The sequence below is a fragment of the Lycorma delicatula genome, chromosome 3 (genome assembly GCF_047948215.1).
Source record: "Lycorma delicatula isolate Av1 chromosome 3, ASM4794821v1, whole genome shotgun sequence".
Lineage (NCBI taxonomy): Eukaryota > Metazoa > Arthropoda > Insecta > Hemiptera > Fulgoridae > Lycorma > Lycorma delicatula.
Genome location: NC_134457.1, coordinates 193,585,008 through 193,600,384, shown reverse-complemented (window position 1 = coordinate 193,600,384; position 15,377 = coordinate 193,585,008). Strand labels below are relative to the sequence as shown.

General features: G+C 33.3%; 1 protein-coding gene across 1 annotated transcript in view; it reads right to left on the bottom strand.

The window, feature by feature from the left end:
- Positions 1 to 828: 828 nt before the first annotated feature.
- Usp39 (ubiquitin specific protease 39) overlaps positions 829 to 15,377 on the bottom strand; it is a 44,319-nt gene continuing 29,770 nt past the window's right edge. The window contains exons 10-12 of the mRNA XM_075361263.1: positions 6,494 to 6,629; positions 4,513 to 4,599; positions 829 to 924 (exon numbers count right to left, since the gene is read on the bottom strand). Coding sequence (XP_075217378.1) covers positions 889 to 924; positions 4,513 to 4,599; positions 6,494 to 6,629 — 259 coding nt within the window. The 3' untranslated portion in view covers positions 829 to 888. The remainder of the gene's footprint in view (positions 925 to 4,512; positions 4,600 to 6,493; positions 6,630 to 15,377) is intronic.

The following is a 15,377-nucleotide window of genomic DNA, read 5'->3' as shown; positions in this document are numbered from 1 at the left end:
ATTATAAGATGTTGAATTATGGAAAACTGGAGGGGACAATAGTTTTTTGAGTTGAGGGTGTTAAATTTTGTTTGCAGTTCCTTCTGTCCCTTTCTCATCAACCACATTCAGAGCACTAACACAGCATACAAAGGTATTCCGCAAGTTTTGGCTAGACTTCTTTTGGATCAGTGCTGAGGAAATGGAGAACTGTAGTTCTTGAAAAGATTTTGTGGTAGTTAATCCAAACAATCTGACTAGGGGTTTTAGTTTTCTGTTGGATGCCATATAAAATATTCCAATCAGGGTTTGAGGTCCTAATCCCTTGTAATCTTAGTTTTTGTTAAATTTAAAAAAATTAAATCTTTGTTTTAGTTAATCTTCTAATCTCTTGTAATTCTTACATACCACAGAATGCCGGTAACAGCTTTAGTTGCTTTCTTTATCAGAGCTTCTTTTGAAGAGAATTATTGCGATGCGTAGAATACTTTTTCCTTGTCGTTTTTATCTTCAAACTTAAAATTGTTTCTCATTTCAATTGCTACTTGATTTCCTAGGCTGAATGTGTAATATCCTAGACTTACAAAGAAAGCCCTTTCTTCATTTTTAGCATCCTACAATAAACATGAGATTCTGATAATGTTGTATTAAGTTTAGAGTAATAAAAATGTTCAATATTGTCTGAGTAACTGGTAAGGGAGTTATCTAGGTTGTTGCCTTGAAAGGTTTCATTTTATTCATTTGAAAAAAAATTGTTTTTCAAAAACTCATAAGCAATTATCAGGTAAGTAAGAGACCTGTTTCACTTAGGTGCCAAATTATTATAGGGGAGCAAAAAAAAAAAAAAAATTAATGATTTTATATTATAATTTATAAAGTAAAAGGTACAAATAATAGCAATTACATTTTTCAGCTGATTATGTTTTCAGTTTTCAATTCATATATCTGAAACAAAATATAAACAAATAAAAAACCATTACAAAGCTAATAAAATACACTCATTCATTTATTCAGATAACAAATTTACCTTAGTTAAAGCTGGAAAACGTAAAAAGTCAAAGAAAAGTTACAGGGAAGAGAAACAAGAACACTGAGGACAGTGTTTGAGTAATAAATTATTAAAAAACATTAACACACACACACACACACACACACACACACACACACACACACACACACACACACACACAAATTTAATAATGTTTTATTTGAATGGAAAAAATAAAAATTAAATAAGTATAATCATTTAACTATTTAATTAATCTAACATTAAAAAAAGCACCAACTAAAAACACAAGCCATACAAACAAACTTTATCTAAAAAGATTAACTTGCAGGCTTCACAACTTAATTGAAGAAAAAAAATTGCATGAATTTATTAAAAAAGAGGTTTTCATCCTAAACACCATTATTATCATTTATTTTACCTTGTGATACATATGACATAAAAAAAACTATACAATTAGTTCATGCATGAGGATAATTATATGGTATTACCAATGATTACATGGCAAGTGATTATGATCACACATGTCCTTCATATATACATAAATACAGGTCAGTAAAATTATGAGTATTACATAAAAGTAATATTTTGTCCTAACATTGACTCATTTTTAATTTATCCTTTGCATTTGGACTAATTCCACTCCAGTATCAACCATATTATGTGACACTAACTGTTTTGTAATAAAATAAGTTATAATCTAATTTTATTTGATTGTTTGTTACTTTTAATATTTTGTCATAATACTACCTATATAATACTTGTATAATACTACCTCAAAATACCTATAATACTTGTCATAATAATACCTTTGGTACTGTCTAGGATTGTAAAAAAATGGGCAACATTAGAGGATAAGATGCCTATTGAGTAAAGCTGGCCTTCCAATTATTTTCGAAATTTAAATAATAATGTGACTATAAAATCTGAAGATTTTATAATGGTTTAATAAAAGTCACTGCCACAGCTATATTATCATTGTAAATATAAATGAAAGCTATTTAGTTTCGTAAATTCTACTCTCCCTCTTGGTACTATAGATTAGGAGCCTAGCTGGAAATATTGGGACTGGGATGCCCCCGAGTTTCAGAAATATTATGAAGTATGATGGTTAGATGAGAATAAAAAGCCATCTGAATAGGTAGTTATAGATAGGCAATGGCAGTGTGTGTTAGATGTAGGGGCTTTGCCATGCAAGAAGGGGACAATAAACCTAAAAAATGACAAAGCCTGTATGGCTACATGTACTTGTACTTGTACATAAGGTGATATATTCCTCACACAGAAAGTTACATGCATCTGAGAAGCAGATGGGCATACTGTAGATGCTATCATAATCAGTGGGTAAATGTGAAGACCAGATAAAGGGATTATTTCTGAAAGGAAGGCAGCAGCACCTTCAGGAGTTGTTACAAGGCACTAACTGTTGGTTGATATAGGCTCAACATCAAAGAGTTAAAATATTTCAGCCTTTATATACTGTACAGTTAAAAGTAATGGAAAACTACAGTTGAAATTTCCAAGATTTTCATTTCTTTTCTTCTTATCTTTTATTTTAATCAATGCAATAAGCAATCTTATATAAAATATTCTGAAAGGAGAACAGTTTCTTGATTAGATCTTTGGGAAGAAACATTTTAAGTGAGGATGTCATTATAAAGTACATAAACCAAGGGATTTTTTTGAGTTAGAATCTGGAATGTTTGAAATGTAAATAAGAGTGTTAGCTGATAATTAAAAACAAAAAAATGGAAAGTTAGGACAAAATTTAGTAAGAATTAAGGTAAGGTAGAAAGATCAACTAGATTTTTGGTCAGAGAATTCTACAATAAAAGTGGAAGAATTTCTTTAATCAGAATAAACTGTAAGCTCAAGTCAGCAACAGTGCATGTTTATGTGACAACTTCTTCAGCAGAAGTTGAACTAGAAAGAATATATAAAGAAATAGATGATTTAATCATAAATATAAAGGAGATGAGAATTTTCTTGTCATCAGCAACTGAAATGCCATAGTAAGGGAAGGTTAAAGAAGGGAAAATGGTTGAGAGAAATAAAATAATAGGTCACAGAAATAAGAGAAGGAATCTGTTTTTAAATTTTGCATTAAGTATAAACTAGTGACTGAAATGCCAATTTTAAAAATCATAAGACATACATACACATGTAAGACCAGGAGATACAGGAAGGTACCGTACCGGACAGATTATGAGATAGAGAGATTTTCAAATTAAATGATGGTCAGCAAAACTTACCCAGGAACACACACTGATTCTCACCACAGTTTAGTTGTGATGAAATGTAAGTAGATGTTACAGTAAGTAAAGAGAAAAAGTGAACAAAAAATGGGATAAAACTGGACAAAAAGAGGATAATGTAATGAGAAAATCCAAATCATACGTATAGGGTACAAAATTGTTGCAAAAATACATTTAGTTAAAAAAAAGGATAAATACAAGCCAAATAATTAAGATTATTCCAAGATTTTGAAAAAGACAAATCTCTTTCCAAGACAAATGAAATGTCTTGTAATAATATTTATTCCAAGACACTGGAGGCTATATATAGGCATCAATTATTAGAGAACCATGTATAAATAAAAAAATCTGATGTGGACACCACATGACTTCCTTGCATGCCTATTAAATTACAGATACACATTTTTTGCTGCACTACATTTAAACTTATTTCACTTGAAAGTGAGATACGATCCACCAATTCTTTAATAACGTGGACAGTTACACAATTGCTGAAATATTAGTTTTTATTAACATCAAATATTTAAACAATTATTAATTCAACAATCTTACATGAAATATTATGATAGAGTAAAAGTTCCTTTATTACTTGTATTACTAGATAAGTATTATTCGTATCTTCTTGAGTTGCTGATTAACAAAAGTTTCAAATTTCTGGTATGTCATATTAATAAAATTAAACTATTCTATTTAGTGAACTCCTGTATACTGGTTACAAACGTTAATTTTGACCTTACGGTGTAAAATATTCAGTTTTTATTATTGGATTATTTGGTGAATAATCAAAAATGAAAAAAAACAATCATATAGGAAAAAGAATGATAAACTGAAGAAATATCTAAAAAAAAAAAAAACGACAAGAAGATGAATATGAAGAGGAAGAAAATATTAAGAACAAAGGAAGAATAAAAAATTAAGAAAAATTTGAAATGTACTGTATGAATAAAATGGATTATATCCAAAATTTGAACTATTAGAAATATAAAGTAATCATTTCTTTTCACCCGTACACAACTAAAATCAGGTTTGTAATAAAATAAAATAGGAAAAAGTCCATATCAATGTAAGCTGAGATGCATATAAACATCAAACATCCAATTTATTGAAGATTTACTAATTAGAATTAAGTGGAGATTTAACATTTGTTTACATATATAGAGATGTAAACTTTATTAACAAATGAATTAACTTCAGTCTATTAAAACATCAGAAATAATCTTAATTAAAAATGTTAGTACTTAATTAAACAAATAATATTTTTATTAACTGAACCTGAATATATGCTTCAGTAAGTGTAATCATTTGTGGTAGAATATCAGTGACATGAAGATCTTGCATTTCATACCATTTACCAGTGCCCTAAAAAAAATATAAAAAAAACAATTAAAATTTGTAGTAAAAACTTATTTATTTAAGTTATAAGTGGAATAAAATGATCTTATTGTGAAATTTACTGAATCTAGAATGTGCTTTCTGATAAATTAGAATACTAAAACAACCTGAAAACTTATTCATTAAAATTTGTACATATAGAGAAAAACTAAATTAATAAAAATAAGTCAAACATGAAATTGTAAAAAAACTAAAGAATAAAAGAACTTAAGAATCTCATGTCATTAGAATATCAGTATATCAACAATTTTACTCATTGTACACCAAATGTTTGAAACATTTAAATGCTATTTTCATAGGCCAATTATTACGCATTTGCCTACAGCATGTCTGTAGAGAATCACTGATATAAACAAACCAGGATGGAAAGTTCAGCTGTTTTTTTAAGAGGCATCTTTTTGCATTTTAAATACAGATGATTTAGCCAATAAAACAATGTTTCTATTAGTACATCATAAATTAAACTTAGGACTTCGTTAAGTACATTAAGAATCATATTTAAGTTATTTTTTTCAAGAACTTTTAAGAACATGTTAATTTAATAAAAGTATTTTAATATAAAACATCTATATCAAAAACTTCTGGATTATAATTCCTTCAACGTAGTTTACTTTGACAGCTATACTTTACTACCAGTATTTATAGTTTTTTGAAAACAGTGTGAACTCATTATCAGAAAATCTTCTACCTACTTTGTTGCACTAATGATAACATCATCATTCTTATATTCCAACTTTTGAAAATTATTTAAATTTTCCAAATACGTTATTAGATACATGAAGCAAAACTTTAAAAAAATCTAGAACATGTGAAGATGCCATTAAAAAATGTATGTAATCTGTAATAAAAATAGTTGCAGAGATATTAAGGGGAAAATGTATACTGTATTCATAATTTTTAGTGGCTGCTATAACATAATTTACCAAAAATAACAAAAAATTATAATTGCATGCTTATGAAACATTTAATCAATGCAAAACAATATAATGAGGTAAACATTTCAAACCTTCATATGAAACAAAAAATCCATCAATGATGGAAAAAAATCATATATGGGAGTTATCCTAACTGGGACTACAGTTAGGGATTGCTTTAGAGGATAAGATGAAATGGCAATTTTGTAGTGTGTGAAAATGCCATGCCTGACCGGGTTTTGAACCTGGGATCTTCAGATGAAAGGTTTGTAACTTTTCAACAACATGTAATACTTTCCTGATTTAATGATTTCACAATGCAACATAGAGACTAATCATTTGCCGGATTATAAAATTATCAACTGGTTTGTCTAATATATCAATATCAAAGAGTACAAAAATAAATTATAAAATAATCTCTTCACATTATGAGGAGCGTTAATTCATTTTACATTTTAAGATAATAAAATATAAAACCTTTAAAAAATGGACCACTTAAATAACTCTACAAGTAAAAAATACTAGTTGAAAAAAAAGTAACTGGAAAAACGTGAATTAAAAATTGACTGCTGATACCTAGACAAAAGTTTGTTAAACACATCACGCAATACAAGTCAACAACACAGTGCTTCAGGGACAACTCTTAATAGAAATATTACATCTACGATCAGTACGTATAATTAACATTCAAAGCTAGCTTTCTTTCTAAATTATTAATTTATATTTATATTAATTAATGTCTTATCAATATAAGTAAGTAAAAATGACTGTTCTAGCATAGACAAATATTCTATGTCTACTGATAAATTGCTTAAGTTAAGAATTTAAATATTAGAAGTTTCATTCCAACAAAACAATTGCTAAACACTAATTATTTAATGCAAAAATAAACTAAAAAAAAAAGAAAAAAGTTTATAGAAATCAAATACATTAGTTATTTTACATACTTTATGAAGGACATGTACTCTATATGTTCCTCTAGTAGGTTCTCCATCATGTACAATATTAGCAACTAAGTCGTAAACTGTATTTTTATGTCGTGCTTTAACTTCTGGGGTAAGAATGTCTCCAAAATCAATGTTTCTGAAAATTAAAAAAAAAAATTATCAGCAATAATGAACAAATAAATTTTATTATAGTGCACTTTTTAATAAATGAAAAAATAAAGATAATATTATAAAAATTGCAATAAGAAATACAGAAAAGTATCATTTAAAAAATACTTAATACCATTAAGTAATACTTAATATCCATTAATCTTATAGATTATCACAATTAGAAATAATAAATGAATTTACAAATAAAGTATTAAATGAACAAAAATAACTAACTGCCCTGAGGTAGATAATCCCCACGTTCGGAACACAACATCTATGTTCCACGTACAGGGCGGCAACAGCTGTACTTATGTACATTACATATAGCTGGCTAACGGGGTTCCGAGTATTGTTCTCGGTAATGTTCATTTTCAGCCGAATTACATCTACAGGCCGAGTTTAAGGACTGGGTTTCACGGCCACCTGCAGTTACGACTTTATTAACGATTAAGGACATGGATTGATACCACCATTAGAGCTGGCAATGTGGCAGCCACGGTGGTAAAGTTATTTGCAGGTATAACGGAGGCCTTTCGTTGTCCACATGCCCCCTGCGATGGCAAGCATGTAGTTAAGGTGCCCATGTTTTTCGGGGCATGGGAGCCCTGAAAACCTCGGTGTGGAGGGGCCTGGAGTCAGTGCAGAGACTGCGCATCCGCTCTCTGCCAAGACATATGCCGGTTCCACCAGAGTACCGGAATGGACCTCCAGGGCTGGTAGCCCTGGAGTAGGGGTGTACCCCGGCAGCTAGCCTTACTACAGAAGGGATCAACGATCATGCAAACTGATAAAAAAACAAACGTGGCAGAGGGTTCACGTAAATACCTTCGTCTAGAACCGGCCGTTTCGCCTGAGGCAAAATGGAGAAAGTGTGGAGTTCAAGAAAATTGAAGGTTAGGCTAGAAAAAGCTTACAAAAAGCTTTTTTTTAAGAATAGTAATGTTCCAAAGCCTAAGTATCTGGTCATTACAAAGGAGGATGGTAATTTCTTTGGGCGAGTCCTTTTCTCATTGCTCGGGAGATAACTAAATGCGCTGGAGGCCCTGTGAAAGAAATAAGAAAAACCTTTAATGGACTTCATGTGGAGACTGTGAATGATGCACAGTCTCAGAAGATCCTAGGGCTCCAAAAGATAGGAGATTTTACTGTACCGCGTCGATCCCCACAGCACGCTCAACACTTCAGGGGTGTTGTGGTCTGTCGGGATCTTCTTAACTGCACAGAGCAGGAAATTGTGGAAGAATTAGCACCGCAAGGAGTACTAGAGTGTCGGAGGTTGAACATGAGAAGGAATGGTGAAGTCCTACCTTCAGCCTCACATGTACTTACTTTTAACCGGCCAACTTTGCCGGAGAAGATAAGAGCAGGGATACATCGATTAGACGTGCGAGCATTTGTCCCACAACCAATGCGATGTTTTAAGTGCCAACGCTTTGGCCACACCGCTGTTAGGTGTGAGAGACCACAGATATGCGTGTGCGGTGACGAAGTACATGAAGGAGAGCCATGTAAGGAGCCTCTTACTTGTATTAACTGCAAAGGACAGCATTCCTGTAGATCCAGGAACTATCCTGTATACAAAGACGAAGTGGCTGTGCAGGAAGTAAAAACGCAAAAAAAAGCTGCAAAAGGTCAGCTACTTTGAAGCAAATAAGATTGTAAATGCCCGCAGACCTAGAGCAACAACAACCTATGCTCAGGCTGCGGCTGCTGTTCCTGCTCCAGTTGCTGTTGATGAGAATGCAATCATTAACAAACTTGCGCCTACTTTGGCTGGCTTAATTGAAAGGATCATTGAAAATAAAATGAAGCCTTTCAGCAGCAAAGAAGCTGTTAAGCCAAGAATAATTGTACAGCCTCCTGCAGATACATCTTCGAAACAGAAAGTTGCTCCTGACCAAAAGAAAACGGACGTAAACCAGAAGTTCAAGTTCGACTTAGTGAGATATTAGATGATCAGAAGAAAGTGATTGCTTCGCAGTCCGTTATGGAGGCTCCCAACCTCCTACAACTGAAGTGGCCTCTAAGCCTCAAAGGCCACCAAAAACCAGACAGGGGGGGTGAGTGTCCCCCCCTTCCACAGGCGGTGACCGGTGCTGCTCCCGTGTCGGGGGTCGGCCAGGTTGCCGCCTCTCAATCGGCGCCGATCCATGCCCGTCGTCGTCGGCGGCTTAGATGGTCTCCGATTCAGAGACCGGAAGCTACACGGGCGACGGCGTTCTCCGCGAACACGAAGCTGTTCGCAATATGGAGAAAAAAAGGATGGCCGATAGGCAAACCCAGACAATAATTTAATTTAAAATCAGCGAGTCGATAGTACAATGGAACATCAATGGATGTTTGAAAAACATCCATGAGCTCCAACGCTTGGTACATGATGTAGACCCGATTTGTATATGTCTGCAAGAAACGCATTTCTGCCGAAATGAGAATTTTAAATTAAAAGGATACGATATATTTCGGCGAGATCAACCGGCAAATGTAAGAGTTAGAGCTGGAGTAGCCATATTAACATCGACTAGAGCTACCACCGAAGCGGTTGTTCTAAAAACAAATCTACAAGCGGTCGCCATTAGAATGAAGCGTCCGCTTCAGGTCACAGTTTGCAGCATATACCTGCCGTATTTTGATTGGAAGGAGGATGACATGGCGCGGTTAATTTCTGAGCTTCCCCCACCTGTCTTACTGGTGGGTGATTTTAATGCTCATAATTTTCTTTGGGGATCGGATCGAGTAGATCCCCGTGGAAGAGAATTGGAAAGGTTCCTGATAAATTCAGAACTTATTATTTTAAACGACGGATCAGGAACCTTTTTCAATGCCAGAGATGGATCGACGTCCTGTATAGATCTTGCACTTATAAGCGGATCGATAGCACCGGGATACAGCTTCCATCTATTAGACGATTTGCATGGAAGCGATCATTTCCCAGTGCAAATTGTAACTGATGTTATAAGAAAAACATATCCCATCTCTAAAAGATGGTTATTTGATAAGGCAGATTGGACGAGCTTCACAGCTAGAACGATACTTCCTGAAACAACTGGAGTTATCGGAGATGTCGACGCTATAACAAATGCAATAATTGAGTCGGCATCAAGATATATTCCCAAAACATCTGGGAAACTTACGAAGCGACCCGTTCCATGGTGGAACGATGAAATTAGTGAAGCTGTTAAAAGAAAGAAAAGAGCGTATAACGCCTTTAAGAAATGTCCTACAACAGAGAATCTCATTGCCTTTAAGAAATACAGGGCGTATGCAAAACGTCTCATGATAGATTCTAAGAAACAATCCTGGCAGCACGGATGACACACGTGTCATCCGTTGACAGAAGTACTACTGCATCAGACGTTTGGAGGAAAGTGAAGGCGATTTGTGGGCGTAAAAACTTTGCTCCCATAACTAGCTTTCAAGATGAAGATGAAGATGAAATTAAAGACACTCCAAACGAAATCGCAGAGCTATTGTCCAATCACTTCGAGAAGGCCAGCAAAACGGCCAACTACGAAGAAGGTTTTCGGACCAAAAAGGAACAACTTGAAGGTCTACTAAACTTCAGAACTGAGTATAATTACTCATATAATGTACCATTTAAAATGGAAGAATTCGTGAAATCGTTGGAGAAAGCAGGCAACACAGCTGCTGGTCCAGATGAAATCCACTATAATCTATAAAAGATCAGGCAGCTGAATACCACTGCAAAACGCAGATTATTAGAACTGTATAATCAAATATGGCAGGATGGAATGTACCCGCAGCAATGGAAAAAAGCACATGTTGTTCCAGTACCGAAGAAAAATAAAAATTTAACAGATCCCAATAGCTACCGTCCTATTTCTTTGATGTGCGCTATGGGAAAAATACTCAAAAAAATGATTAATAGTCGACTCGTCTGGGTTTTGGAAAAAGAAAACCTGATATCACCATATCAAGCAGGTTTTCGGCAATACCATTCTACCACTGATCAAATGATCAACTTAGAGAACATTATATATAACAGCTTTATTACAAGGAAACATTGTGTCGGAGTCTTCTTCGATCTACAGAAAGCTTTCGATATGACCTGGTGACATGGTATAATGCTCCAGATACATGATTGGGGCATTCATGGCAATCTGCCAGTATTACTCAGCAACTATATGAATGACCGTACCTTCCAAGTACATGTCAACAATGAATATTTATCTGAAAGAATTTTGGAAAATGGCATACCACAAGGTTCACCGCTGAGCGGTACCTTGTTTACCATCGCCATTAATAAACTGATATTAGCCATTCCAGTAGAAATCAGCAAAAGCGTCTATGTTGCTGATTTGGCAATTGTGTATGCCAGCAACAAGACTGCTATGGTGAAATACAAATTGCAACGAGCGATTAACACTCTAAATGAAGTTGCAAGGAATAATGGATTCCAATTCTCACCAGAAAAAAAGTGCTGTGTACACTTCTGTAGGAAGAGAATTCCTCATCAAAGTCATACGTTGACAATTGGCGATAATCCAATACAATATAAAGATAACATGAGATTTTTAGGACTAGTATTGGATAAATCCCTTACGTGGGGATTACATATACAGGACTTGAGTGTTAGATGCAAAAAAGCCCTAAACATTATAAAATGTTTATCAAACATTAATTGTGGCTCAGATAAAGAGATATTATTGAGATTGTATAAGGCATTGGTTCAATCAAAACTACACTACGGATGTATTGCATATTCATCCGCTAGGAAGTCACATTTAAAAAGTTAGATGTAATTCATAATAGCGGAATAAGATATGAGACAGGCGCTTTCCGCACAAGTCCGGCAACTAGCCTTATGTCCGAAGCCGGAATAATGTCACTACATTATAGAAGAGAGATCCTTTTGCTAAGATATGCAGCAAATATATGGGGTTTTCCTGCCCATATAAATAACAAACTTTTCAACAACCATCCTATGGCTGCATTATACGAACGTCGTGCTACCTATTCCAGACCAGCCGGAATTAGGTACCACGAATTGAGAAGGAAATACGAAATTCCTATTCCAGACACATTAGCAATTTCTACTAGAGAAATACCGCCATGGCTCTTCCCAGCGGTAAATACAAGGTTGGATCTTTCTCAGGAAGAAATAAAAAAGAAACCAGCAGTGATCATCCAACAGGAATTTTTGGCAACCGTCAGTAGTTACGAAGAACATATTAGAATTTATACTGACGGTTCTAAAACCGAACATGGTGTTGGATGCTCCATATATGTAAATGGAGAAGCCCACTTTTGGAAACTGGCAGATATGGCCAGTGTCTACACGGTAGAACTTATTGCAATTCAGCAAGCTCTTCGCTACACTGAACACTATTGTGAAGAGAGAGTGCTAATATGTTCCGATTCTTTAAGTGCACTTGTTGCAATTCAGAACAAGAACATTAAGGATGTCCTAATTTCAAACATCCTGTCCATTTTGTATGTTCTAAACCAACGAGAACAGCGATGCGTATTTGTATGGACTCCAGGGTATGCTGGTATTACAGGTAATGATAGCGCAGACAAAGCTGCCAGAAAGGCAACAGTCTGCGATGATTTGGATGCATTTCCTGTAAGAGTGGCAGATGTTAAAAACTGTCTAACTAATATAGTAAGAAGTAAATGGAGTACTGATTGGAAGAGTTTAAATACAAAATTAAACTCAGTGAAAATTTCTCCATATAAATGGAAAAGCGACGTAAAGTTGACTCGCCGTGAACAAGTAGCTGTGACCAGACTTAGAATCGGTCACACGTGATTAACAAATTCATATTTGTTAACCGGCGAAGAGAGACCAATGTGCGGTGTTTGTAATAAAACACTGACAATCAAGCATCTAATAGAAGAGTGTACAATATATAAGGACCTCAGAAAGAGGTTCCGTCTAAGAAATGACATTACTGCTGATCTGGATAATGGAAATGAAGAAAAGATAGTTGCTTATTTACACGCCAGTGGACTTCTTAGAAGTCTGTAAAAGTGAGAAATTTAAAGCTGTGATAAAGAGTCTCTGAGAGGTAGTTTCATTTATATATGGGAGTCTCGAAGCGTGGCACGTATAGTGATGGGAGGTAATCCTCTTGCCTATGCCACCCTGGCTCGTCTGCATTCAAGAGCAGTGAGTCGGGGTGTGTCCAATGATGGCATGGGGGACCCTCAAGGGTGGACTGAGGGCGTGAGGCTATGGGTGGGCGTGGTGCATGCCTGTAGTCTATTTATAAGGAGTCAATTGCCACGGCACCCTGGCACAACTGATATACTGCTCAACGGCGGTTCTGGTCGCCCCGAGGGTGCTTAAACAAACTATAAACAAGACACGTAGAAGAAAGAAATGGTATTGATATCTTGTATTTTAATTTCATGGTCTTTTGATAACCTTATCTCAAATTTTAATAACGGGGCCCTTTACACCCCATAAGTGTTATTTTTGTCTTGTTGAGATTAATGTTTCTGTGTAGATTGTGCTTTTAAATAAAATGTAACGGCCCTTTACACCCTTACATATGACGATCCGATGGTACTAATTTCTTTTAAAGAATGTGATGAGGGCTAATGACCTTAGTAGTCGATGCCCGTAAAAATACATAAATAGATAATAACTAACTGAGAGGCATAATTTGGAATTTAATTCTCATCAGTTCTGATTTTTAAACAACGCTTAAAAAATGAGGAGGTTCCCAATTTGACCTGTATATTTTTTTGTTGCTGTTTATCCAGGCATAACTTTTCAGCAAGTACAATGATTCTGATAAATCCTTTTTTAAACAATAAGGAGCATCACATGGTAGTCTGACTCCATTACCAAGAGAGCTAGACTATTGATAAAAGTATTGGGTGAAAAACTCTGACCTAGGTAGTTATTACTTAGATGGCTTTGATGTGTATGATCAATAAGACCCAATATTTTTAACAATAAAATCTAAAATAAATATTTTATACTTAAATTTTGGTGCAATGTGATGAATATTACTGAAATAATTTAACATTTATAACTTTAGTAAAACCCCGAAGGTAACATCGAAATAAAGCGATTTACTACATTACCTTTTTGAAAAAAAAGTAAATTTTGAGTAAATTTTCCCCTAGATTTGATATCATATGATAAAATTATTGGATATTCTATCAGTTGAGAATTAAAATATTGAAAAATTGCTTATACTTTACGTGTAATGATTATAAAACCACTTTTTTATTTTAAAAAAATATGACAAAAATAAATAAATAAAATTGAAATGCATTTTTAATTTTTATACATATATCTATCTTAGTCTGATGTTTTCCTTTCTTTTTCAGTCCTCCATAGAAAATGTTGCAAACATTTATAGGCGTATTCCTCCAATTAAAATAATGGTAATCTTTGTATAAGTTCTGAAACACTTTAATTTTAAGATTCAGGTAGTGAAAAATTATGTCCTGATTTCTAGTCCAATGAAAAAAACGAGACTGTACTGAATTTCTGTGAAACAAATTATGTTGCAAAATTGGTGGTTCAGTATGTTTTTTTGTTGGAAGGCAGGACATATATATAAATATATGTATGTATGTATGGATATATCTCATTATCATTATATCACATCCTTTTTCTTAGCATTTTTAAGTTGTTTGTAACAAGCCTGTTTTGTTTTAAGAGAATGTTTTTTTCTTATGAGCAGTTTTTTTTGTAGGCCTGCCTATATTTTGCTTTGATGAAGTTATTAAATAAAAATAATAAAATAAAATAATTAAAAAAAGAAATTGAACTGACTTCAACAAGAAAAAATTATAATAAAAAAAAATACTGCACTGAAAAAAATAAGTTATCCAATTTACAATCAATACAGTCTTTGAAAATTATTTTTTGAGGTCTGCACCAAATTTTAAATGAATTGAGTGCATGAGATATATAGATTATGAAATTTATGGTAGGCCATAAATTTGAATGATATTCATAGCAAGTAATACAGCTTTATTCAATAGAAGAAATTTACTTGAGAAGTAAATGAGAAAGTAATTGTTTAAATTCACTAGAATTTGTCACAGACTTCAAAAAATAAACTTTAAATAGTGTATTGAGAACAAAGAAGAAAAATATTTTTTTCATTTTCAGTGCAATATTAAAAAAGGATTTATGTTAATTTTTTTTTCTTTTTATAGTCTGTTAAACTTTTTCAAACAGTTTTTAAATTTTATCTATAACTATTAGGTAAATATTTATTTACTTTGTTTATTACTGTAAAACCTTCTGCTATCTGATTGTTATCTTTAAGTGTATATAGAAATTTACTAGAATGAAATAAATGTACAGTATAAATAAGATTTGCAATTTTTTCTTGATACTGTGAAAATTTATATAAATTTTGTAATTATTGAGAAAAACAATGAAAGAATAACAATAAATAATTAGGGCAACTACAAAAATGTTACAATTACAAATTTAATCTGAGCATAAAATTAATGAACCTTCAAATAATTTATAAGCAGGAAAACTTATTTAAGTTGTTGGGATAGTAAAACAAAATATAAACTGTAAAGCTGAATAGTGTGTTAAAATTATGATGTTAAATATTGTGTTACGTTTGTGAACTTAATGCTTGCCTGAGTATTTTTGCATATGTATTGTATTCATAGTTATATTGGATGTCTTTATTTATTAATTTTTAAGTTTATTCTTAATTTCTTTAGAAATTTGTCAGCTTAATTCGAGTTAATACCGATTAATACAGATTGTACAAATTTAGCATAA